The 27,526-nt window shown below is 41.9% G+C and overlaps 1 protein-coding gene across 2 annotated transcripts in view; it reads right to left on the reverse strand.

Moving 5' to 3' along the window:
- LOC147629440 (protein ESMERALDA 1-like) overlaps nucleotides 1-16,733 on the reverse strand; it is a 48,192-nt gene extending 31,459 nt beyond the window's left edge. For both annotated transcript variants that reach the window (XM_086812719.1, XM_086812718.1), the window contains exons 1-2: nucleotides 15,519-16,733; nucleotides 7,480-7,555 (exon numbers count right to left, since the gene is read on the reverse strand). In XM_086812719.1, the coding sequence (XP_086668845.1) occupies nucleotides 7,480-7,555; nucleotides 15,519-15,974 (532 nt within the window). In that variant the 5' untranslated portion in view covers nucleotides 15,975-16,733. The remainder of the gene's footprint in view (nucleotides 1-7,479; nucleotides 7,556-15,518) is intronic.
- Between the last annotated feature and the right edge of the window lie 10,793 nt (nucleotides 16,734-27,526).

The following is a 27,526-nucleotide window of genomic DNA, read 5'->3' on the forward strand; positions in this document are numbered from 1 at the left end:
GAAGGATGCTACCTTGAATTGGTGGCTCAAGATTGTCTATGAAGAGAAAGAACCAAAGACATGGAAGGACTTCAAGGAGATATTCAATAAGAAGTTTTTACCTTCATCCTTTGAAGCTAATGTGCAACAAGAATGGGATGAATTGAAGCAGAAGAAAGGGCGAATGTTGAAACTTATATCAATAAGTTTGTTGCAACCTCTCTCAAACTCACATCTCTCAATGAAATTCCCTCAAATATGGAGATGGGGAAGTTTATCCATGGCTTACATCCAATGCTTCGACGAGCGATCAAGATGACGAAACCGGACACGTTGGAAACAACTCAAGATACGGCCATAGAAGCAAAAGGATTGCATATGCCGTGGACAATTGGAATGTCTTACAAAGAAGTGACCCAAAAGAAGAAGGCTAAGGTGTTTAACCAAAAGAGTCAGAACAACAAGGGCAGAAACTGAAGGATGGTGGTAAACCACCTCTGCCATCCAGAAGGAAGCCGACATATCAACAGTTAGCAAAGTATACCAAGAAAGTAAAATGCTTCAAATGTGGAGAAAAAGGACATGTGGCTGGATAGTGCCCCAGTACGCCAAAGAAGGAGAATCAACCGCAAAAATCACCTCAGGTGAATGCTCCCCTTGAAGAACTCGTGCAACTGGATGATACTCCTTCACAGAAGAGGAAGTTGTTATGGCTTGGGGCAAGGTTGCCAATCGGCATGTTCTTATCCACTTTGATACTAGTGCTACTCGCCATTATATCCATTCTCGGATCATTAAAGCTCTCAAACTGCCTAAGGAGAAGTTTGGTACTCCGAAAATGTCAGGTGTTGCCTTTGAAGGGATGCAATCACCCCAATCACCCCAATCCTCGGAAAACTTAGGATTGAGATAGGGGAGTCTATAGATCATGAGAATTTTGTTATGGGAAATCTAAGCCATTGTGATGTTGTACTTGGTATGCCTTGGCATAGGAGAGTTGATCTAGCCATGGATTGAGACCGAAGCAAGTTTAGGCTCCCTTTCAAAGGCAAGAATGTATCTTTTAATGTGGGAGTTGAAGGAAACTCTATTCCCATGATATCTATCACGTGCACCCTACACTCGGGTACATAGTGACACACTGGCATGATCTTCAGTGCAGCATTTGTACAGAAGTAGAACCTTTTCTGGGATTATTTTTCATACACCGTGACCCCATTGTGAGCCCTCAAAACAGGGCCAGTCAGGCATGAGTTACGTAGGTTAGTCTCTGAGCTTTAGAGGTCAGTCCTCTTAACCCACTTGGAGAAAGCATCATTCAGGAGCATGTATGTGTCAACCTTAGCAATTGTTGCATATAAATCATTTTAGGTGCATTCACATAGAAGGGAGCCAGCCCCAAGGCAGCCATGGCCTTGCCTCATAGTTGGGCAGCACCTGACCAGGTATGGTGGGCAGCCGACTGTGCAAATGGGAAATCATGATCATTTAATGGCCAGCCGACTGAAGGTACAGTACCCGACCAGCATTTAATGCTGGCAGACTGGCTTTTCAGCAGTCGTGAGGGTACTTTCAGCAGCCGACATGCCTTTTCAGCAGTTTTGAGGTATATTTACAGCAGCCGACTAGCTTTACCCAGTCGTGGAGGCTTCTTGCACCAGCCGACTGCTGTTTGGGGGTATAAAAGCATGGACTTATTTCCCACTTCAACATTCAGGTATTCAGCAGACAGTGACTACAGTTTGCAGCATCCTGCTCATATCCATGCAACAAGGAAGTCACTCTAAATCTCAGCCAGCATACGTGCAGTCCTTCAGTCATCTGGACTTGCATTAGTGGCCAAGGAGAGTCTTCAACAGAGCCTCAGGATAGCTGGATACTCCGCCAACATTTGGGCCTCCTCGTCCTTGCGTTGGGCATTCATATCATTTGTACTCAGCATTGTACAACATTTCCCCAAAGAATAATATAACCAAATACTCCTGCTTGCGGGGGGGTGCGCAAGCAGGGGGGGGGGGGGGGGGCGTGGGCCTTCAGTGGGTATTGGGACCCAATCTGGTGTCGTCTTCTACATTCTACATTCTCTACTCTCTCCCTATTCTCTAAAGTTGATGCTACATATTCTCACCACATAAAGGTATAAAGAAGGCCCTGTTGCGCATTATCACGATCAACCTCGGTGCATGTAACAATATCCCATGTACAAGTTTCCAAAGCAATGAAATCGTATGCTTCCTCGTACTTTTCTTTTTACGGAGAGGATTGATTTCTTAAAGAGATATGAAGATTGTTTTGCAGATTCTTTACCAGATGAACTAACACCAGAGAGGCCAGAAGATCATGAGATCGACCTCATTCTTGGGAATTCGCATCCAAACCGGCCACCTTACCGTGTACGCCTAGCCCAACAAGAGGAGATTATTCTGACATGTGGGGGATTGATCGTAGTAAAACAACCTTAGGCTAAACTAAACTATACTTACTTATACTTACGAGATAGACAATGGTGTCAATGCAATGCAATGCAGCTATATTAAATGGATGAGTTACAATGAAGATCTGTAAATAGATCTATGTTGTTCCTAGATAAGTATCTATCTCGGAAAGAGAGAGATAAGCTGAATGCTGATGATGAATGATTGTTTCCATCTCCAATGCTGAGGTCCACCCTTGGAATGCTGGCTTTCCTCTATGTAGGAGATAGGAGACGATGACTGAATGTTGAACATACTAAACTGTAGATCTGTTGACTCCCTTTGCTCCCTAGGAGGAAAAACGCCGGGAAGAATGCAAGATGCTGAGATGCCCCATGACTGAAATGATGCGCTTCTATATATATTGGAATCTGGATGCTGGTCGGGTACTGTACAACAGTTGGCCACATCAGGGGCTCCACGACTACATTAAATGCCTAAAATACTACTGTCGGCTGCTGAATGTTGATGTCAGCTGCCATAAATGCTCACGACTTCATAAATGCTCTACTATTGCAATCGACTGCTGACCACGTCCTGGCGGCTAGCTCCACAGTCCACAAACTAAAGTGATAAATGCTCTAAATGCTATGTACCTATTGTTGGTGCTGTAGAAGCCCCAAACACATGCTCATGCTGTGTTATATGTTGTAAATGCCTGGATAAATGGATTAATGCTTATGGATGCCATGTCACTTGTACAACCCATAGGGTGTGCACATGACAATTATAAAGCAGGTAAATGAGTTATTGGAAAAGGGTTTGATTAGGCCTCTTTATGAGTTGGATATTTTTAGCATAGAAGGTTATGAAAGAATCACATCTTAAATTAAGAGATGTGGCATCTGGAATGAGACAAGTGTCCCTACACTCGTCATTTCACCTTACACTTGTCAATTTACCTTAACACTTGTCAATTAAGGTAGCCACTTGTCATTTGAAGCTTACTCTTTCCGTTCTAGAACATTGAAGCCTCAAACCTATAAATTGGAGCGGTCCCTCTTCATTTGGATAACACACTTCTCATTTGTTGTAAAGATTCAGGCACTTTATGCCCGTGGTTTGATTCAATAAATTCCTGCGAAGAGAGAGTGGGCTGTTCCCCTCTCAGTGAGGTCTCGTTTCTCTTTTCTCTAAATCCTACTTTCTTTCATTATTTGTGATTGTTGATTAAGTGGGTTTGTTATAAGTAGTTCATCAATTTTGTCACTTTCACGTGCCTCTGGGTTACAAAAGTAGCTTTGATACCAATTGTTGAACTTGACTCACATAGATAACAAGAGCTTTAGTGATCGAATCAAGATGTTCATGGACCACTACTCATAGAACCTCGCTCCTAAGAAATGATTAGATGCTAATGATGAATGCCTAAACCAAGAAAGATGAGCAAAACAAGCAATAACACCTTAAGCATAATCTAAGTGAGATTAGACAATGGCGAGAGCGCAATACACAAAGAACCATATAGTGTATTGATCACAAAGCAAGGTACATCACATAGTTTTCTCTCACACTCACATAATGTGCGTCCATGAGTATTTATAGGCCCACAAGAGCTAAGCGTGCTTATTTCCCCCAATTCTCCCCACCTCCCTAGAGAGAGGCTTACAGCACTGATGCAGCATGGGTGGAGTCTCCTACACCCTTAGACCTTAGGCTAATACTTGTGCCATCACAAAGTAGTATTAACCCTCACAAAGATCCACTAAGACTAAGGTATGGATGCTAGATCATCCCATCTCCAATAAGGTAGGGATTGATATCTCGCTGGAGCAGCAACTTGCCCCTCTTCTTTTGAGCATTCGGAAGAAGCTCCTCTACAGGAACATCACCCGGCTCTCCCTCATTGGTCGCGTAGTGGTGGCCAACTAGGTGCTCATGGCCACCATGTGGTACATTACTTCCTGTTGGGTATTTTCTCGAGCATGCCTTGAATAAGTGCAGAAACTGATCTGGCATTTCCTTTTAGCAAGCACAAACAATCGGCCTGCAACGGCCAAGGTGGCTTGGAAGGTTGTTATTCAGCCTCGAGCTCCTGGAGGATTATTGATCCATCTATTCAGAGTGAGGCCCTTCTCAGAAAGCTGGTGGTTCAAGGGCTTAAACCAAGGGGTGAGGGCTAGAAGGCTTTCCTATGCGCTCAGATTTCCACCCGCACCCTGTCTCTTGGTGGACCTTGGACCCTCAAAGTGAGATAGATCTTCACAGAGGCCCGCGCCCATGGCCTCAGCTGCTCTTTTGAGGACCGATTTGCAGCTAGTTTGATTAGAGCTTGGGGTAAGCTCAAGTCAGCCCTCACCCAGTCGCCTCTGACCTTTGATGAGGAGAGGCTCGTTGATATGGAACCCTCTCTTCGGGATTCCCAATGGCCACCCCTTGGGCACTCGCGCTTACATCGCACGCGCGCCCGTCAGTACAGGACCCGCTCAATCTTTGGGAGAGTGGACCAGCTTCAGCTCCCCCCAAAGACATAGGACGAACGCCTTGCTGGGATTCGGAGCCAAGAGCAGATCATCCTCAGCATCGACTCAGCCATCATCCCCCCCCCCTCCCGCAACCCCCCCCCCCCGCCCCCGCGGGCCCCTCGCGCGTGACCTCAAAGTGGTTAAGCTCCTTCATTCGACATGATATCCCCTTAGCAATCCTCAATTCAGGCAGGGGGGCCGCACTCATTTTCTCAGTAGGCCCTCAAGGCCAGCTGACCCTCTCCCCCATTGAGGAGTTCAGTGTGGCAGCGGATCTCTACAGCAAGTGAGGATTGTTGGTTTCCATGATCACCAGTTTCACATAGACCTTGTTTCACATAGACCTTCCTCCGGGCCAAGGTGGCCCACGACAGATCTTGGTGACTTTGGCTCTAGGAGAGAAAACTCCTGACACGTGTCCAATGGGACCCAAGCGAGTGGGAGTGGTGGGGCCCTTTCAGCAAGGAGAGCCCGACTACCCGCTTTTTTTACTATACGGTGAGGATGGGCCAGAGGATCCAAGTTCATGAGATCAATGGTACCCCAGCAGTGCGGCAGCTCATTGGTCCTCCTGGGGCATCTCTCCCTGCTTCCTGGGAGATTTTTGGAAGTGCCTATGGGACAGCTATCGGCCAATGAAGACCACTCTTCCTCTGACAGTTAGCTCACCGCAGCCTCGTCTTCAGCACTTGGTTGGCCATCAGAGGACGGCCAGCACAGTGTGCATCCTACAGAATCGCAGTGGCATTGCCTTTGGGACTGCCCCAAAGTGCAACAGGTTTGGCAAAGGATCCTTCGTCTCTACATGACAGTACGGGCCACTCCTGCACCATCACCTTGGGGACTAAGTCTAGCCCCGCTCTCTCATATGAGGAGGCAGCAGGAGGAGAGGCTCTCCAACTCTCTTACTATTGATAATGCACAATTGATACTATTCCCACTCCCGACAGCTCATCAAAGCCTTGGTCTCGGAACTGGTCAGAGATGGGAGATCAACAGCAGCATTGCTGCATGGCATATATGGCGGGCCCGTTGCAGCAAGGCCATCAAGGGCACTATCACCCCTCCTGCTGAGTCCATCCATTCCATATGGACCAACATCATTCATACCCTCCGCTGCTAGTGGGGTAAGCTATAGGGAGGTTTGGAATGCATGTGTAGACGGAAGAGGCCTTTCTACACACATGGCGCCTAGGTCCCTTTCTCTCTGATCGGGACGGCAAGATCACTTGGCCATACAGGCCGCCTGTATGGCTCTTTTCCCCCCCTCCCCCTTCCCTTGTATGAGGTAGGTTCCCTCCGAGAGCAGCCAGCCATGGAGAGAACCACCCTCTCTAGTTCCTATGTTACCTCTTTAGAGAGTTCCGAGCATGTACATTTAGCCTATGGCTGTTTGTTTTTCAACTAATATAAGGAATTTTTTTCCCGGGGAAAAAAAATCAAGAAGTCTAATACGTTAGGGTTCAGCAAAGTGTTTCAAACCACTGAGATTTTTTTGGTAAAGGGACAAAAAGCCATGTGTAATGGGGATAGATAAACAGATATGTACAGGGATTCATACTAAGTAAACCCCTATGACTGGAAAATGATTGTACACGAGGCAATGGCTTGTAAGAGCAGGGGACCGGTGACAAAAGGAGACAAGGATGCAGAAAGCTCAGTGCTAAAGCAGTTGAGGTGCTTACTAGCATTAGGACACGCAAACTAGCAACCGACATTGCTAACTAGCACAGACCAGCGTAATTTGGGGCACTTTTGTCTTATAAATAGGGGACTTCTCGTCTCCTTAGAGCATTCATTTGTCCTCACTTAGTCCCATGCTTACATATTCAGCCCCCAGATGACAGGTCAAAAGCAGCCTGAAACTCGGCAATCAGCAAAAGAACTCCAGTCCCCCAGTTTGCAGGGAATTTCAAACGTCCTGAGGAAGGAGAGGACAGTGATTGCTCCTTTCCCGTCCCATAAAGCATAGAGAGAGCAAGGTGAGATAGTAGTTTTTCAGTTTACTCTGGATGTACCTTGACCCTTTGCATTCTTATATACTAAAGCGTATACTATGTATAACAGTGGCAGGGCTTGTGAGTGAATCTTTTTCGGTTTCAAGTTCTTTTTTTTGCTGGCTAGAAAATCCAGAACCTTAAACATCTGATTGGTCAAAGACACTCCCCCAAAGTGCTTGACACCAATATAGGAGCAGGTTTAGACAACAAATTTTTAGACTATCCAAGATCACATATGCTCATACTTGAGCTTACGAGATCTAAGTCTACCATATGCTTTGCTTGATACAACTAGTCCCCCAAATCCCCTTTTTGGGTGGTATTTTTCTGCCATGCATGGCAACTAGCAACAACACGTTACACATAACTTAGAAAGAATCAAGAAAAGGAGTTAAATACAGATATTGATATGTGAGAAGAATAACAGATTTAAAAAAAAGGTATACTCAAAGGAAAAAAAGTAACAAAACAAATAGTAAGACTGTTTGCAAGCAAGCAAACAATATATTGCCATAAGTATTCAAGCACTATGCTTTCTCGGGTATAAACTAATTCACTTACCTCTTGAAGAATTTAAGCTGTCTATACAAGGTTTCCAATACTCTCCTTCCTTCAAATGTGTCCATGCACCCATAACCTGCAGAGAGCAGCAATTGCACCAGCATGTCTTAGAAGTTAGACTAAGGACATTCATATACAACAATCAATGTAAGCAAGATAGTTCATATCCAGCCACTGTTTAGCAAAAATAACTAAGTAACCCTAATATTTGTAGCCACTAAGGGTGCCCACACTGGACTATTCCGGCCGCGGACCATCCCAAGGTGTCACACTGGATCATCCTGACATTGGACCGCCACACTAGACCGTCCCAGAGCATTCGGTGGACCATCCACAAATGGAAGCACACCACCAACAGATACATGAGAGGTGCACGCACCAGCATTGACGGCACCGCCCTCTCACTCCAACGGTCATCTACCAGAGACGAGATTCTACCAAAGGCAATGTCATTCCGTTAGGCATCTACTAGAGATAGAAGATGCCACTAATTCCACCAAGCCTTGCAGGAATCATTTAAATGGTCCCTCAGCTCATTCTTTATCCTTAACCTTTTCCATCTAGTCCAAGGGGCATCCTTTTCCATCTACTCTATTCATTGAGTGCTGTAGTCACTTGTCATTGCCGTCTCTGTGTCGTCCTATTCATTGTAACCACTGTTGGGTGTGCACAGTACAGTGAAGGGCATGTAACAGCGTCTTGGGAGTAATACAATTGTCATTGTCATCTCTGTGTCGTCCTACTCACTGTGACCACTGCAGGGTGTGCACGGTACAGTGAAGGGCATGTAACAGCATCTTGGGAGTAATGCAAGTGTTGTTTACAATATTCTTGTCATTGTGCTATGCTCGTATTCTAATCTGTCTATTCATGTGTGCATTGTGCCATGAGTATTGAGGACTCCAGACATACTATCCAGAGGAGAACCACCACTTTAGTGTGCCAGGCAACCAACCCTAGTACGGGTACAACCCCTTTTCAGTGTTGGGCGGGCTGGGTAAATGTCAAGCTTGCCACTTTCAAAGGATCCACTGCCGAAGATGTAGATGACCACATCCAGCGGTTCATTTCTGTGTGCAAGAGCCAAGGTCTTGAGCTAAAGGATGCCTTCTTAGTACTCTTTCCGTCCACTCTAGAAGGCTTTGCAGACAAATGGTCCAGTCAGTTCCCAACGAACCACTTTGCGGACTGGGCCACCCTAAAGAACACCTTCAAAGTTCATACACACCTTCCGACCTGAACTATAAGGACCGTCTTCTCCAAGAGCTAGGGAAACTGCAAATGCTGCCAAGGGAGAGTGTGTTAGAACTCATGACACGAACCACAATACTAGTGGCTCGCGTACTAACTTACCTTGGCGACTTCATCATGCGTCAATTGGCATGCAGCAATGGGTGACACATGCCTTGCCCAAGACCACCCAACAGAAGATTCAGGAGAGTGAGCCATACTTTGCTGGAATTTCAAGAGCTAGCCTCCCAACTAGAAAATGCACGTCTCATGTTTGAGTGTGATGTGGGCTCTATACATCCAACAACACCACCCTTGGATGACCCGGTGGCTCAGCTGAAGTGGGAGCTGGAGGCACTCAAAGTGAACCAAAAATCTCAAAGTGAGTAGAGCACTCCGCTGCGACTCATGAAGGAGATTGAGGAACTGAAGACCCAACAAGAAGCCAAGAAGGGGTTGTGATGTGCCAAAGCTAGTCTCTAGGACACACCGTCCAAGAATGCCCAAAGAGGAGGTACTCCTCCTGCAAAAAGGGAGGACATGAAGCTAAAGAGTGCTACTATCTGAAGGGATTTCGTGAGCTTCTTCAGCAACAAGCCCCTCACCCCGCCTCAACAACCCCTAACCCCGCCCATTATGCCGATGCTTCTCTTACCGTTGCGCAAACCTTCCACACTGCCATACCTCCCCTTTGCCAACCTACTCCTTAGGTGACCTGCATTTTACCACTCATTCCCGACCCCCCTGCACCAGTCACTATGGCAGGAGCTCCCATGAACCGTTCGACTCGCCCTCCCCCACCCCGTTTCCTCTGCTACAAATGTGGGGAGTATTGCCACTACCAAAGACAGTGCCCCCTTCTTGAAGGTGCACCACCCTGTAGTCACTGTCCAGAATCCAAGCATCAACCAACTTCAAATTCCGAACAGTTCCAACCACTCACTTGGTTTCAAAAGAAACTCCACTGTCCACTTGCTCCTGTTGTACACAGCCCTTCCTCCCCCACCCTTGGTGTGTCTATCACACCCACACCAACCATTCAAGTGGATCCACCATCAGCCATAGTGGTCACTCGTGCACAAATAGTCCATGCCAAAAGAACCAACCCATGCATGGGATAAGCCCCATAATACCAACCATCCATTTCCCCCTGTACGGTCATAGACCAATCCTTCTTGCAGGCCTTCAAGGACCTCCACAACCATCCCTTTGTGTGTCAGACAAACCACCTACCTCTCCCCTCTCAAAATCCAAACCACAGCTTCCACCTTTCTCCGTGGAAGATCTACTCCAAGAGAATAAGATGGTAGTGAATCTCCTTGATCTCCTCCGAATTAGGCCCCGTGTCTAACAATGCTTCAGTGCACTACTAGAGCAACTGGACGGTAAGCCACCCAATCCTAGTGGTGGGTAGTATGGTGGGTTCCCACTTCCCCACCCGGGTCACCCAGGTGCTTCCTTTTGCAACCGTGACTCCCACAACCACACCTCCATCAGGGACTAGCTCCACGGTGCAACCGTGGAGCTAGTCCCTGACTCCCACAACCACACCTCCATTAGGGACTAGCTCCACGGTGCAACCGTCCCCTTACACATCTACTAGTACAGCAATAGTGGTTCCACAAGTACAATCCTTAGTATGCTCCCTGTGATGATGAAATTGTTATTCCTATTTCCGCCCCACCTTCTCGCCCACCTACTCGTCTCCACCCCACCCGCACCCCATCCACTTCCAACCCTATCTCTCTACACCATTTTCACCTATCCCCCGCATCCACCCCCCACACCACTCTCTTTAGCATCAATTTTATTGACCCATCTTCCTTCCACCTTTCCCAACTTCCCACTTTGTTCAGTCAAACCAAACTCGCCACCTTGGGCTTGACAAGTCTAGCCTCTATCCTAGCTTTGCATGCGATGCTCAATGGTCAACAAGCGATTTGACTTTAGCTTTCATCGCTCACCTCATTGGTCCACAAGACAGTCCGTTCTCCATCGCCGTTCCAACACTTGCATTACTAGCATTCCACCCGTCAAGCCCTATAAAAGCAGCGTCCAAGTCCAAGTCCAAGTCCAGATCCAAGCCCAAGCCCAAGTCCAAGTCCAAGTCCAAGTCCATATCCAGATCCAAGTCCAGTGAATCCAAATCCAAATCCAAATCCAAGTCTAAGTCTAGATCCAAGTCCAAATCCAAGTTTGGATCCAAATCCAAGTCCAAGTTCCATAACCAAGTTCCATGTTCATGTCCAAGCTTCATGCCCAACCCTATATGTCCAAGTTCCATGTTTATGTCCGGGCTTCATGTTCCATGTCCAATCTCTATGCCCAAGTTCTCCATGTCCAAGCTCTATGTCCAAGTCCAAGAAATAGTCGCTCCTCCCATGAGTAATCTCCATAACTCCGTCCATGTAGAAAACCATGGAAAAGCTCTTTCTCATAGGAAAACTGATATAAAACCTGTTTTAATGATTTTTGGGCAATAAAAACATCCAAAAAATAGTTCTTAGAGCTTTTGGAGCAATTTTAGGGTTTTTGAAATTTTTAGGGTTTCTGAAATTTCTGTCCATACAGCTCCCTCCGTACATGCGTTCATATCGCCCATGCATATGCCCATACAAGTCTAGAACTAACCGTACATCTGAAAAACAAGTTGAAGAAGGTGCTGATGGCAAAGAAGAAGCTCTCCATGATCATAATGATGCCCACACATACACTCCACGATCTCCTTCATTCAATGATCTTGTTCATGGTACTACAAGAGATGTCCAATCCTTTTTATACTTGTAAGAGACATTGCTTTTTTGCCAAAAAGCCTTCATGCTTTTGCTTTGTCTTTTTATGCTTTGCTTTTCTCTTTTTGCCTTTGCTTTTGCTCTTTTTACTTTTATTAATAAAATATTAATTAACTTTTGGTGCTTTGCTTTTCTAGCTTTAAGGCCTTGCTTTTTGGCCTTAGAGCTGCTTTTTTGCAAAAGCGCCTTTTAGCTTTCTAGTCCGGCTTAGTCTCCTCTTTCCAATGGTGCTGTTGGCTCGCAGTCAACCCTATTTGACTTTTTGCTTTTTCTTGCTTTTTGACCAAGAATGGTGCTCTTTCGTAATCAAACCTTATGGACCCTGTCCCCATGTCTTCTTTCACCTGTCTGGTGTCCGGGCATGGATTTCATCATGTGAAATAGAGCTAGGAGGGCCAAATAGTTACAAGCTCTCTATCACCACCATTGCCCTCCTAGCTCCCACCCCCTCTCTACCCATCCATTTCCATGGCCGTTTCAGGACCCCATCCATTTCCATGGGCGTTTCTCGTTTCCCAAGTGATATTGTCACATCGCTTAAAACTCGTTTCTCCGTTTCCATTCCTCGAACGTTTCCATTTCCGTTTCTCATTTCTGGTGACTATGCTCCCACCACCCCTGTAGTCACACCCTCTTTTATTGTCGACAACACGGCATCATCCGATCTCCACTATCCTCACCTCATCCCGCATGCTGCACCACCCCTCCCGCCACCCCTGTAGTCACGCCCATCAGCAGCATAGCATCATCCAATCACCCACTATCCTCGCCTGCAAAACAGCAGTCTCCACCCTCTCCACCTCGCCTCTGTTCTCCCGAGCAACAACAGGTTCCATCCACGTCTCTACTTCGCCACCCGACCACGACACCACCACCACTTCCCTACCTCTACAGGTGGGCAGCATGTCGTCATCCGGATCCTTCCAGCTTCTCCTACTACTATGGTGATCACCTTGATCCCTGCCGTTACATCGACCATCGCATTTGGGAAGCCCTCTATACCTGCACCAACCTTGGATTCTCCACATGAGGTGACCTTCCACGTAGATCAGGGTGACAGCACACCGAGTGCATCGAGCTTCCAAACTCTCCATTTTCTTACAGTGCACCAGATGTTTCAATGGGTGATCTCCCTTGCTTGCAGGCCCGAACCCTCTAGAGCAATTGTCATTGCCTTGTCCTCGTTGAGCTCACCGCATTGTCCAGGGTTTGTATTAGAAATTGGACCTAGGGTTAGTTGTCTGCACACAAGCTATGGTGGCTTGTAGATATTATACATGCAAGCTTCTTCTTCTTCTTGTGGCATTAACGTCAACTTTCTTATGAAAGCAATTGTTCTCATTGTGGTTGGTTTTTCCACAATGTTTGCAAGGCTTTCTTGACATAGGAGTCCTTCTCTGCATGATTGTTCATTCTACAAATGGAATACTTTTACCTTTGAAGTTCTTCTTTGTGAAGGAAGAGTCGTCCCTCTCCACTTTGTTCTTTATCTTCCTTTCCTATTCTATGACCCCTTCAAGGAATAGGCTTCTTGACATAGGAGTCCTTCTCTGCATGATTATTCCTTCTACAGATGGAATACTTTTACCTTTGAAGTTCTTCTTTGTGAAGGAGGAGTTGTCCCTCTCCACTTCGTTCTTTATCTTCTCTCTCTCTCTCTCTCTCTCTCTCTCTCTCTCTCTCATTTTGTTGGGATGACAGAGGATACCCTATACAGGTACACTGATTTGTCTCATAGGCCGAGTTCGGTCTTTTGGAAGACGTTAATAAAATCTTTCTTTCTTTCTTTCTCTTTGCTCCAATGCCGTTAAGAGTGGGTTCACACACACATACATAAGAAGCCTTTTTACAAGCTCTGCACACACTTATTATTTGTTACTTGGATAAGGCTTGTTCTCCAAACACTCCCCCTCAAGCGTTATCCTAGTTCACACTTCATTTGGATAAATATATGCCTATGACATAGTTTCACTAAAAGTTGTGTTTGGTTTTGTCCTTGGAGTAGAGTACAATGGTAGCCAAGTCACTTTTTGTGTATTACACCTTAAAAAGGCCCATAAGTCTTCATACTCTACAAAGTTTGCCTCTTCTTTGCAAGCTTCTTCTTCTTCCTGTGACATTAACGTCAACTTTCTTGTGAAAGCAATTGTTCTCATTGTGGTTGGTTTTTCCACAATGTTTGCAAGGGTTCTTGACATAGGAGTCCTTCTCTGCATGATTGTTCCTTCTACAGATGGAATACTTTTACCTTTGAAGTTCTTCTTTGTGAAGGAGGAGTTGTCCCTCTCCACTTTGTTCTTTATCTTCCTTTCCTATTCTATGACTCCTTCAAGGAATAGGCTTCTCGACATAGGAGTCCTTCTTTGCATGATTGTTCCTTCTACAGATGGAATACTTTTACCTTTGAAGTTCTTTTTTGTGAAGGAGGAGTTGTCCCTCTCCACTTTGTTCTTTATCTTCTCTCTCTCTCTCAAGAAGCCTTTTTACAAGCTCTGCACACACTTATTATTTGTTACTTGGATAAGGCTTGTTCTCCCAACACTCCCTCTCAAGCGTTATCCTAGTACACACTTCATTTGGATAAATATATGCCTATGACATAGTTTCACTAAAAGTTGTGTTTGGTTTTGTCCTTGGAGTAGAGTACAATGGTAGCCAAGTCACTTTTTGTGTATTACACCTTAAAAAGACCCATAAGTCTTCATACTCTACAAAGTTTGCCTCTTCTTTGCAAGCTTCTTCTTCTTCCTGTGACATTAACGTCAACTTTCTTGTGAAAGCAATTGTTCTCATTGTGGTTGGTTTTTCCACAATGTTTGCAAGGGTTCTTGACATAGAAGTCCTTCTCTGCATGTCTACAGATGGAATACTTTTACCTTTGAAGTTCTTCTTTGTGAAGGAGGAGTTGTCCCTCTCCACTTTGTTCTTTATCTCCCTTTTCTATTCCTTGAAGGAGGCTATAACCCCTTCTAAGATAAGATTTGTCATTTTCTTCAGTGTGGTGATGAGTTTCGTATAAATCTCTTTCACAAATGGACTTTATGAGTACTACCAAGGCCACATCATCTTCAACTTGTACATTTAGACCTGCAAGCTCGTTCATTAAGGACTTCATCCTGTTCACATGAGAATCAAAGCTCTCATGTGTTTGAATGAACACATGAACATGCCTCTTCGCCCTAAAGACACGACTCTTTGATTAAGAACCACATCCCTACGTTCGGGTTGTGAGTCTTCACTTGTAACCTTTCAGCCTCTATTTGAGAAAGGCCCTGGCATCAATACAAGCATCTCGGTTTTCTACTCCTCTTTTTGTCTAATTCTATTCCAAGCCTTAATCTTATCTTAATAATATCTAAATCATCTAATCAAAAGCCTACAAGATTTAGTTTAGACACGGTTTTCTTAAAAAGCATAAATTTGTACTGATACATTAACATGGGTAGCCCAAAGACGCCAATGGATATTGTGCAAGGGATTATGATTACTGACATAAGGCCTCCAATTTTAAAAAAATATATAGTTGCTCTTTGATAAATATTGAAAAAGCTGTAGAAGACGAACTATGTAGAAGTGCAAAAAAGATTTACAACGTCTAAAAATTAACAGTACGGAGTATGAAGGTGTGCAATGTGCTTCCCAAACAGAAAAGGCTCCAGAATTTACTTTGTACAAATTCTAAACATATTAAGACTATAGTTTTGCGATGAAGGCCAAACTCAAATTATACAAGACAAATTGACACTGTGTGCAAAAAATCAAAAATGAAAAGTGTAGGTCTGCTATTGACAGTGAATAGAAACAAGTTACAGCTGGATGAAAAGTATACACAGAAGGGCTGCTATTGCAGTGACAAGTCACAACCGAAACAGAAAGGGCATACACTGAACAGGGCTGCAAGTCTGCAACCGCAGAGGAAAAGGAGGACAGCTACGTAGCGCTGAATGTATACGAAATCTGTACACGCTTGAGTCTAGAAAGGGACAGGAAAGAGGGCGAGGAGTTAAGGAGACTGACCGAGAAAGTAGAGGCGTTGTAAGCGTTGTTGTGGTGATGCATTTCTGGCCAGAAGCGCGCGAAGGTGTCGGGGCTGCGGTAAAGCGAGCCAGGAGGAGGAGGGGCGTAAAGTTGGGAGTCGAAGGAGAGGCCGTTGCCCATGTAGAGGAGCATGCCGGAGACGTAGAAGAGGGGGGCCAGCAGGAGCACTGCATGGCGCCTCAGCAAGACCGAGAGCAGCAAGCATACGAAACGCTGCAAGAAAGTCCGCGGTGGTAAAGAAGGGCCAAGAAGAGGAACCGCCGGGCCCCCTTGAAGACCTCCCTTAGCCCTGCTGCTGCCATAGCTTGCTGCCCTAGGAGAACTTGCCGTACGCCCTGACCCCCCCTCAGATGCCCCCCATGGAACCTTCGAGCTTCCCGATGATAGCCGTATCTGTGCTCGCATGTAGAGAATCAGCTGCTCATGCTTCTTCATCACAATAGCATACACAGCAGATTGTCCATCACATAATCAAAGCCGCTCTGCTTTGCCTCTCGGCTAAGGCGATTTTAAACTTGCTGTTGCAGAAGAAATTTTCCGCTATCGGAATGAGGTTCTAGCTGTGGCAGAAGAAGTATTCTGTCTATAGCAGAAGAAAGCTTCGCAACACTCTGGCTATGGCAGAAAAAAGGTCGCCAAGATGCGAGAAGCTTAACAAGGACCTCGCAATGGCAGCTTGCGGAGGGGTCAATCTACTACGGCAGATGAAGCTTTGTGCGGCTTCGGCGATTGAAGCTCTGGCTATGGCAAAAGAACTGTGAAGAAAATGGTGAATGAGAAATATAATGCTTGCGGAATGCCTGGATGCAGTCCGAGGCTTTAGCGATGGGAAGGTTTGCTTCTGCTACGCCCTGGCTATGGCGATGAGAGAATCTTGTGATGCGATTCTTCTGCTATGGCGATGGAGAGCAGCTCTTGCCTGCGGTAGCTATGGAGATGGAGAAACTTGGGATGAGAAACACAGGCAATTGTAATAACAGAGAAGCTTCTGCGATGGAGAAGCTCGCGAAGAGGAGGAAATGGGGAAGCTCGAATCCCTGGGTAAGGCGAGGGAAAAGCCTTGAAAGAAGAGAAGCACGATGTAGTGTTCTGGCAAGCTATGGCTATGGCGCTTGCGAGGCCAAGGGCAATTTTCAAGTCCCCGAAACGCGCCGCAGCGAATCGACACGTGCCCACCCTAAAGTCCATGCCACCGCTCGTGCCGGCGACTGCGCCGCATTTTGAAGCTTTTTGCAAGGGTGAGTCATGAATCATTTACCTCTTTTGTACAAGTGTCAAAAAGGCGCTAGATGACATGGCACCGCCAAGCACGGGTGAAAGGGCACGTAACTTGCTCGTGACATGGCAGGTCACCAGGGACGTCAGCACACGTCTTTGGCCCCTCGTGACATGGCACGGACAATAGTCTCGTGACATGGCACGGATTTCACTCATTTTTATAACCAAAAAAAGCAAACGATTTTTCCAATTCTTTAACCGTTAAAAGTTTACCAATCAGAGTCAATCTTGGTTGGGTGTACCAGAAGTCTCCTTTTTTTTTAAGGGGGACAATGTTCACAAGAAAACTATACAACGGACCTGCAAGATTCTCATTTTTACTCATAAAATTCGTATTTTCAATTTCACAAAATATTCAAAATTCAAGGAAATTAGTTATAGTTTAGCTCTAAAATCTATAGACTTCCAATGTATCCTCGTGTAGTTTTGTAGTAGGAAGTTTTTTTTTTAAATTGCGCAACTAATTCCTATTTGATGAGAGGACTCCTCTATGCCCTTTTACAAACCCTGCTAGCTACCCCGAATAATGCTACCTTGTAATGTTGCCCACCATGGGTGTGTGTGGGGAGTAGGAAGTTTTATGATTTGTCTCAGAACACTTGTTTGGCATATCGCGTGACAAAATCATAATGGTCATGTAGGTACCTATGAATGATTGATTGAAGTTTTCAAGGAACTTCTATATAAGCTAGGAGCAAAATATGAGAGCCCCACAAAACTATCGCGTAACCATCATGAGCACCCAATTGGGGAGCTGGTGGTAACTTAGATGGGACTTAGAAGGGGGAGATATCTCATCCAAGAGCTATAGGGAAATGAGGTTCTCCATATTCAATGGGTGTTAAACAACGTGAGATTTATTACAACTGAAGCCTAAGACCCATCTTACTTAGACCCTTCGCACATATCTCCCCACCTATTATCACCTTGAAGTTTGCTTGGGTTGGACCCTTAGCATCCTCTGTCTCCAACAATATTATGGGCTTCTTAGATCATCGACAACATGGAAAAGCATGTTCAAGAACAATAAACTCTCTACAATTCATAACCTTCTCTTGTCCTTAAGTAAAACTTTCGAATAACTTACAGAAGCTGATAATTGAATAGATTCTTCATTCAAACTATAACTCTTGTTCATGGCAAGCCTAGGTTTATATGATAGCCTCAGGTGCTCCCCCATCCATCTCTATAATGCATATCTTTCTTTTAGCCTTAGATAAAACTTTTAAATAACTTACAATTGTTGATAATTGAATTAATTATCCATTTAAACTATAACCTCCCATTCACGACAAGCCCATGATGCCTTAGGTGCTACCCCCAATGTGACATGATGGTCGATGAAGTTTATCATATTTCTTGTTGATTATCTCTAAGCACATAACACTAAAATTAAGTATAGCCTCTTGTTTATGTTTCTTGGATGAAGCTTTATTTTTTGCTTGGACATGTAGTAAAATAGTCTTGTCTCCCATTGTTTTTTCAAACCTAGAGTCCACCTTACTCCATCTTCTTTTTAAAGCACCAAATCAAACCCCACCTCTCTCATCACTTTTTGCCCAAGGTGCACATAGTGTATTCTTTAAGGTTCAAGCTTCTCCATTTCTTTCTTCGCACTCTTCAAACCAAACTCCAACTCATTGTAGCAATGATGAATTTGCTTTTGAAAGTTTCTTTTATGATTGAAACATGAGATTGGGCAACAATAAAGTTTTTGTTTTACATACAATGTCAATAGTTAGCCCTTTCTCTTAGTTGCCTTTGCCCTCTTATGAGGATGCATATACACCAACTTTTTACAAAGAGTTTCCTAGACTTGATGGAAAAGACATGCAAAGAAGTCTTTCATCACATGAACTTAATAAATTTTTTATGCCCACTTCTCGTGCATGCATATTTGCACAATTCTAATCAATTATGTGCTTGTGTGATTGCCCACTTCTCGTGCATGCATATTTTCACAATTCTAATCAGTTGTGTACTTGTGTGTCACATGCACTTTAGTTTTTCATGCCAATGACTCTCTCTCTCTCTCTCTCTCTCTCTCTCTCTCTCTCTCTCTCTCTCACACACACACACACACACACAAATACACATGCGTTCACACAAACAAACTTTTCTACTAGCTTAACGTCACATACTTGCACCATATATTTAATAACTTACATACTGCAATATCAAGGAGTATTATGCTTTCATTAGGACACTTTTTTTACTATATTGGTGATTTTAATGGTTTGATGAAAGTACCAAATCAATCACAAAGCCTCCATTTATGGAGCATACCCCATCATAAAAATTGATCACATTAATAAGAATAGAATACTAGCTCCTTGCCATATCCCATCGGGACAAATTTGGTAAAGTACTACTAATTTCAATAGTTTGATGAAAGTACCAAATCAATCACAAAATCTCCATTTATGGAGCCCATCATAAAAATTAGTATAAATAATAAAAAATAACAAACTTTTATGCGAGCTTAACTTCGCATACTTGCACCATATATTTAATAGCTTACATACTATAATATCAAGGAGTATTGTGCTTTCATTAGGACACTTTTGTTAGAGTACTGGTGATTTCAATAGTTTGATGAAAGTACCAAATCAATCCTTCATTTATGGAGCATACCCCATCATAAAAACTAGTCACAATAATAAAAATAGAATACTAGCTCCTTGTCATACCCCATCAGGACACGTTTGTTAGAGTTTCAATAATTTGTTGAAAATAAAAAATTTATGGTATGCACCATTTATGGATCATACCCCATCATAAAAATTAGTCACACTAATAAAAATAGAATACTAGCTCCTTGCCATACCCCATCAGGGACAATTTTGTTAGAGTACTGTGTACCAAATCAATCACAAAGATTCCATTTATGGAGCATAGCCCATCATAAAATTACTCTAGCTAAATAAAAACAGAATACTAACTCCTTGCCTTGTGATTGATGTTGGTAAAGCAACTTTTGAAATGTTAAAAAATGATACTCATATCCATGATCATCAAACAAACCTAAATTCATAAGCTTAATCATTCATCCCATCAATTAATTACTAGATTGTTTTGGATGGGAAGGATAGCTAGTCAACCAAGGTACAATATGGGGCTCAATCACCCTTTATCGTTGTCTCTACAACAAGTAGTGAAAATGACACCAACATAATATGGATAGTCAACCAAGGTACTATGGTGGCCTTTATTGATTTATACAAAGGATTCAAGGGTTGACTATCTTCATTTATGCAATAACCCGTGAATTGTTCACAATAACTTTTACATCTATGGCAAGTTTGCATGTTTGAATGAGTAGAACCACTTCATGCTAGCTAACTTATGTGTGGCAATAATAAGTCATATTCTTACCTAGGCATGGCTAAGGCATAAGAGATGTAAGGTCATGCATAGCTCTTTGAGTATGGACAAAGTAACCTTTTGTTTAGAAAACATCATGATCACACTCTTTCCAATCACAAGCATTTGCTTGTGTATGCCCAATCAATTGAAAAACACCTTTGATTTTACATAACTACTTCTTTAAAAAAAAAGTGCTATCCTCATTGCCTTGTGATTGACGTAAGCAAAGCTAATTTTTTAATATTTAAAGAATAATACTTATGTCCATGACCCGTCCATGACCAAGCAAACCTAAATTTTACAATCTCAATCATTCATCCAATTATAAAAAGTACTAATTGTTTTAAATATGAAGAATGGCTAGTCAACCAAGTTGCAATGAGGGGCTTAATCAACTTTCTATCTCTATCTACAAGTAGTGCAAGCGACACCAAAGATGGCTATTCAACCAAGGTACTATGGTGACCTTTATTAATGTATACAAAAGAGATCGAGTCATCCTTTGTGCAGCAACTTTTAATTTGTACTATTACAAATGGTATTTATCTCATGGTTTTCTCTCTCCTTTTGTTTAATAACCATATGTTTTGGTTCAAATATAAGCTTTAGAGATTATCACATGTATGACAAGTTTACATGTTTTCAAAATGAGTAGAAATACTTAGCATTCAATCTTATTTATGAGTGCATGCTAGCTCACGTGTTAATAATCAGGTATATGCTTGCCTAGGCATGGGTACTCATAGGAGCATGTGTCAAGAGTCATGTATATATGCCTACCTAGGCATGGCTACTCATAAGAGCATGTGTAACAGAGGCCCATGGTTAGTTTTTTAAAATGATGAGAAAAGTATCATTGCTCACACATATTCATTTAAGGCATTGATATGATCGTTGAGAAAATATCAAGTGATTAAACTTCTTCAAATTCACAAGAATTTTCTTGCATATGTGGTGTTTAATGTGAAGGTAATCAATTGAACAACACCTTAGATCATGCATGTCCCCTTTTGAAAATAGAATTCTAACTCCTTTCATTGTGGGATTAATATAAGCACTTACATGTCCACTTTTGAAAATATAGTACTATCTCCTTTCATTGTGATTAATGTAAGCATTTGCATGCTTACATTAATCACAATGAAAATATAGTACTATCTCCTTTCATTGTGATTAATGCAAGCATTTGCATGCTAGCTGTCTCACATGTGTAAAAAATAAGGCATGTGCTTATCTAGGCATGGCTAGTCATAAGACCATGTGTATGGAAGGACATGCTTGTGCATGGGCCAAGTATCTTCAAGTTTTTACATATATTGTGAGGATTTTTGTACAACTTGAAGAATTAATCATTTAAACACAACGTATCAATAGAACCAAACTTTTAACTTAAAACAAATTGAATCGACAAGTATTGGGTTGAATCTCCCCCTCTCTATGTAAATGGCTTCTCCTTCCTTACGACGTTATTTTAATAATATATTGGTAAAAAATAGCACAAGCAGCCATTAATAGTGTACCTTTTTCCAAAAGCAGGCCTGTTTACACAAAAAATAGCACAAGCAGCCATTAATAGCGTACCTTTTCAAAAGTGGGCTTGTTTACACAAAATAGATGGACTAACCATAAACCTCAGTACAACTAATAAACTAATGTGTGAACCCAAAAACAATAGCTAGCCCATATATACAATGCTAGCACATGTATACAAAATATTGGGCACTTAGCCATAGTCCAAAATAATCAAAATTGTGGTATGAACCACGGAAAATAAATGTGCGCACTCAATAAATAGAGCCATGCAACACACACATATACCATAAATGCCGGGAGACTAACACAATCATACACTGCAATTGGATAAGGGTTTGCCAAAATTCATCTAAATACATCTAAATACATCGTCTCCTTCTCCAATTGTCAAAGATTATCCCATTGCTACCTAGCCCTAGCCTTATACTATGGTGGCAAAAAATTCTTTTGAAATGACTTCCAAGTTTCAAGTCTATGATGTCTCTTCTTAGTAGCATTCCACCATAATGCTGCATTATCGATTACTAAATGATTGCGTGTACACTTGATTTTGTCTTTCTCAGAAAACTTCTCTCTCTCGAAATAATCATCAAGTTGGCTCAACCAAGACAATATAGTGCATGCATCTTTTTTCCCATCAAAATTCTGAAATTGAAAAGCTTTTTGGCTAATATGAGATTCCTTTCTAGAAGTTTGAGCTTTTAGGATAGCCGATACGGTTCTCTAAATTTGATCATCCTCAAAATCTACGGAATCTTCACTTCTTCAAGCGGTTTTCCAACTTCCTTCTCATCTCCCTTTCTATGGCTTTTTGGGTTTGAAGTGCCATGAGTTCTTAAATAGAAGGGGGTTGAGGATTCATGGTGAAGAATATATATAGATAGATTTTAAAGAAGGAAAAACAAAAGTGTGAACTTTATATGCAAATGGACAAAATTGAAAATTGCCCAAATGATGGTAATACTTATCGCTTTCACTTGCAATTTGCAAGAAGTTGTCGGCTTGTTCAAGTGTGCGGCAAGAAGCATAATTTGCAAATGACAAAAGAGTCCATCAAGTAGTATTAAAGTGGGTATGTACACAAGGAACTTGCGAAACTCAGCTTTTGAAATTTTGGAAAACAGAAGTTAATTGGCCCCAAATTCTAAAATTTGGTTTTCTGCTTATGGCTTGAATTGTGTTCTTGAATTCTGCCTTATTTTGAAGATATGAAAAGGCATTTAGCATGGGTTTTTAAATATTTGTAAAGCCTTATGGTCAAAGGCTTTAAAGCCTTATAGTATACGCTTAACTAGACTTAGCCTAGCTAAGCTAAGCTTAGCCCTAAAAGCATGGTAGAAATGGCACTAGGGCAAATTTCAACGTAAGGAGAAAAAAGAAATAAAGCAAGAGGCCACCAATCGCGGTGTTGATTCAAGAAGGAGGGGAATTTTCACATAGGCATGCTATTTGAAAGTGGATTCAGGGTTTTAAAGCATGAGGATCACATCGGTGGCTTCTGATCTGAAGGAGAGAGGCAACCAAGAGAAAGGTGGTTTTCTACCATGAAGCGTGGTTTTACCATGAGAAGAGGTGGTTTTTGTCTAAAAGGTGACAAAATCTCCTTACCCTTGATAAAAAATTCAATCTTGTCGAGTAGAAAATTCACCAAGATCACCTATCTTTTGTCCAAAGGTCTTCATGTTCTTGGCTTCCTTACCATTTGGATTTTTGTGAGCTTCTTCAAGTACCCAATGCTCTAATACCACTGTCAAGATCTTTGTACATCTTGAAGAATTGATCCCTCACAACAATGTATTAATAGAACTAAACTTTTAACTTAAAAAACAATTTGACAAGATCAAGCATAGCATAAAGATAGAAATCAAAGTAGACATCACCATCGATAAGCATTGGGTTGAATAATAATGTATTGGCGAAATAGCCCAAGGAGCCATTAATAGCGTATCTTTTTCCAAAAGCGGGCTTGTTTACACAAAAATAGAATGTGTAGTGTTTACAAAAAAATAGAATGTGTAGTGATTACACAAAAATAGAATGTGTAGTGTTTAATGTGTAGTGATTACACAAAAATAGAATGTGTAGTGTTTAATGCAATGGCAATCATTCAAAAAACACCATAGATTTTACATATCTATTCAATGCAATGGCAATCGTTCAAAAAACACCATATCTACTTTTAAAAGCATAATACTAGCTCTTTGCATGATGTAAGAAAAGCTAACTTTTGAAAATTTGTAGAATGATAATGTTGTGCCGATATATCATCATAAATTTAAGCTCCACTCCACCATTCATCTAGTCTACTAATTACTAGATTGTCTTAAATGGGAAGGATCCCTAGTCAACCAAGGTATAAAAGGTGGCTCAAGCACTCTTTATCTTTGTCTCTACAAGGAATGCAGGCGACCCTAGAAGAAGAGGGCTAGTCAACCAAGGTATTATAGTGGTCTTTAGTGAGGTATACAATAGATGGTAGTTTGAACAAAGGGGATCAAGTATATTCCTTTCGATAATTTTATCATTATAAATGGCCATTTTCTCATGAATTTCTCTCTCCTTTTGTAAATAGACACATGTTTTCATGTTCAAATTTTAGAGCTCAGCGTATATGGCAAGCAGATTATAGGTTTTATTTCTTTGATTTATTGGTTGGCTATAATTAGTGAGCTGGTTTAGCTTCTAATCTCATATTAATCCCTTATTTATGAGCTGAGATGATTCAGAGACTCATTAATGAGCTGAAAAGCTAAGAGGTTTAGATGATTTGATTGCATTGATTTTGGTTGAAAATAGTGATGTAATTAACAAGCTTCATGAGTGATTAGTGAGTTGGTTTAGTTTTCTAATCCTAGATTAAGCATGAGATTTAAGATATTTCTTTTGGGTTGTCTTCTTTCTCTATAATTGCTAAATTTGGGATGAATTTAATTCTAAAAAATGGTGAGAGATAAAGTGTTTTTGAAAAATCCCTAAAATTATATTATGATTAGCAATAATCAAGTTTGATTAAGGAATTTAGAGATGACTAAGGGTTATGGACTATATGTGGGTGATCCTTGGGTGCTACCCAAGGGATTAGGACACTTGGGTGCTACCCAAGTGTCCTAATCCCTCTCATGTGATTAATGCCTCTCATGTGATTAATGCCTAAATTATATTTAATATTTATTAATTCACTTTTTAAAGTATTGAAGAGTTAGTTCATGAAATATACCATTAAATTTTTTAGATCAGGGGATTGGATGAGATCGTAGTTTTTTTGAGTCATGTGATCTTACGAGCCTCGGTTTTATCGTTAGAAATTATGTCAGTAGAAGTGCCGATATATATATTGACACTGTTACTGACGTAATATTGACAATGTTGCATATATCGACACTTTTACTGACACGTATACTAATTCTATGAAAAATTAAAACCAATGTATTTATCAATAATGGAGAAATTAAAACATGAGAATAGTTCTCCTCTATTTCCCCTTTTAATATTTTGTTTTTGAAAAAAGTTCCTCTTCTCCCACATAAGCCTTCTAGTATTTGCTCCCTGCTTAGATCTTCTCTCCTTTTTCCTCATTCTCCCCCTCATCCTCTCCCTTGTGAGAAGGTAAGGCCTTTTAGGGTTTTTCTCTTTTTAAATTTTTTTACTTATTTTCTTAATCTTGTGTTTTCTTTTTTATGTTTTACAGGTGCAAGTGTTTCAATCTCTTTCTCTTCATTCTCTTCTTCTCTCCCCCTTCTAAAAAGTTAGGGTTTCCTATGTGTTAGGGTTAAGATTTTTCTTTTTCCTTATTTGTTGAATTTTGAGTTTTTTCCCTTTCATGTTTTGTAGGTTTTTTTGCAGATTCTCTCCTCATCCTTTCCCTCTCCCTCTCTCTTTCTCCCTCTCTCTCTCTCTCTTTTTCAAGTAAGTGTGAAAGTGAAAGTGTTAAGGTTAGGGTTTTTCTTAGGTCTAGTTTTTTTTCCTTCTTCTTCTTCCAATTTTTACAAGTATTGCAGGTACTTTACCATCTTGACCTTTATTCTTAACTTCCCGAAAAATATTCACATATTGGTTTTCTTTTTTTAATAGTATTGTGGTACATAGAACCTATGAGCTCCTAGGACTTTACTTTCTAGGTACAAATTGCTTTATGGGCATTGGTATGGGGTCATTCATTCCCTTGGAGTGTATGTATGATATTCTATGCATAGAAGCTCATGCTTGAGCCTCTATGCATAGAGCTTAAGGATATGTATAAAGGCAAGCATCCATGCATAAGTATATGCATGGCCTTAAGCTCCATGCATACACATACACTTTTAGACATGTGTATAGAGCTATGCATAGAAGCTCATTGCTATATGCTATGTGCCCATAGTTTACTTGGAACACTCCAAAGAACACTTCACAATGCTTTCCACTTGTAAGTAAGATTTTTGAAGAGAATGGGCGAAGGAGAAAAGTGACCAATAGTTTCTTACAAGTGAAAGGCATTATGAAGTGTGCAAAGAACTGTTGCTCTTAAGCTATGTTTGTATGAGGCACATATGCTATCTTCTTTGTTTTAGCCCTGCATAATGCTTTGGGTGTGTTTTTGATGTAAACTAATGCCATGCTTTGTATCTATATACCCTAATCTATGTAATTCTCCTCCTCATCCACAACAAATTGTTGCCAATGATCTAGACTATTGTTGATGTATCTATGCCTAAGCTTATGTATGCATTAGGCCTTTAAAGCTCTATGTGAACGTGTGTTTTTAAAAGATCTACGATAACTCACCTCCTAGACTGTGGGATAGTAATCCGTAGAATTATGAGATCTGGAACTTCTTCAAGATGCTCTCCCCTAAGCAACAACGGTGGTGGGAGGAAGCCATGATGCTAGAGCTTGGCACACCCAGACCATCATCCCACATGGTAGACAGCTAAGCCATCAATAGAGGAAGGAGTTCATGTTGTAGGTCCCATCATAGTGGCAACCACCATGACAAAAATACTAGTGGCAATGGAAGTAGTGGTGGTGGTGGGACCAATTGCTCATACTCCACCATGTTTTCGGGCGAGACAGCTGGCACTGCTTCAGTTGAGGCCACTATGAGCCCCACTTTGGTTGAGGCCACTTCAACTGCTCATACTCCACCATGTTGTCAGGTAAGACAGCTGGCACTGCTTCGGTTCAAGACACTTCAAGCCCTAATCTAGGCATCCATACTCTTTTTACTCCTCACTCTCTATATGCTTGCACTCCTCACTTATGAGCACCTTTCAGCTCCTCTTAGCAATGCTACGATGATGGATCCATCATCGAGGATGATAAATGTGCTATTGTCTTCATGTGTAGGCGATAACTCTTATCAATATAGTTTAGCTATGATATCCTCACGAAGTGGAAGCACCAACTTGACGAGAAGAATAATCACATCTTTGACCAACTGTATCGAGAGTTCACGTAGCCCAACAAAGTCACCGAGTTTAGAAGAAAGTGGATGCTCAAGAGGATGACGGCCCCACAATGAGCCATTGAAGGTCGGATGTATGATGGCCCCACAATGAGCCATTGAAGTTCAGATGTATGATGGCCCCACAATGAGCCATTGAAGTTCAGATGTATGGCCTAGATTTTTTATGTGAATCTTACTCTAATTTTTTTGTCTGAATCTTACTCCAAATTTTTTCGTAAAACACACGAATGTATAGACTATGAAACAATAATTTATATCAATGTAAACAATGTTTATGCAAATGCTAATATCAATCTAATCATATTTATGCATATCGATATGTTTTGTAACTATGCTTTCGAACACGTTTCTTTCAAATTATTTC

The sequence above is a fragment of the Cibotium barometz genome, chromosome 18 (genome assembly GCF_041138505.1).
Source record: "Cibotium barometz isolate CiBa-2024 chromosome 18, ASM4113850v1, whole genome shotgun sequence".
NCBI lineage: Eukaryota > Viridiplantae > Streptophyta > Polypodiopsida > Cyatheales > Cibotiaceae > Cibotium > Cibotium barometz.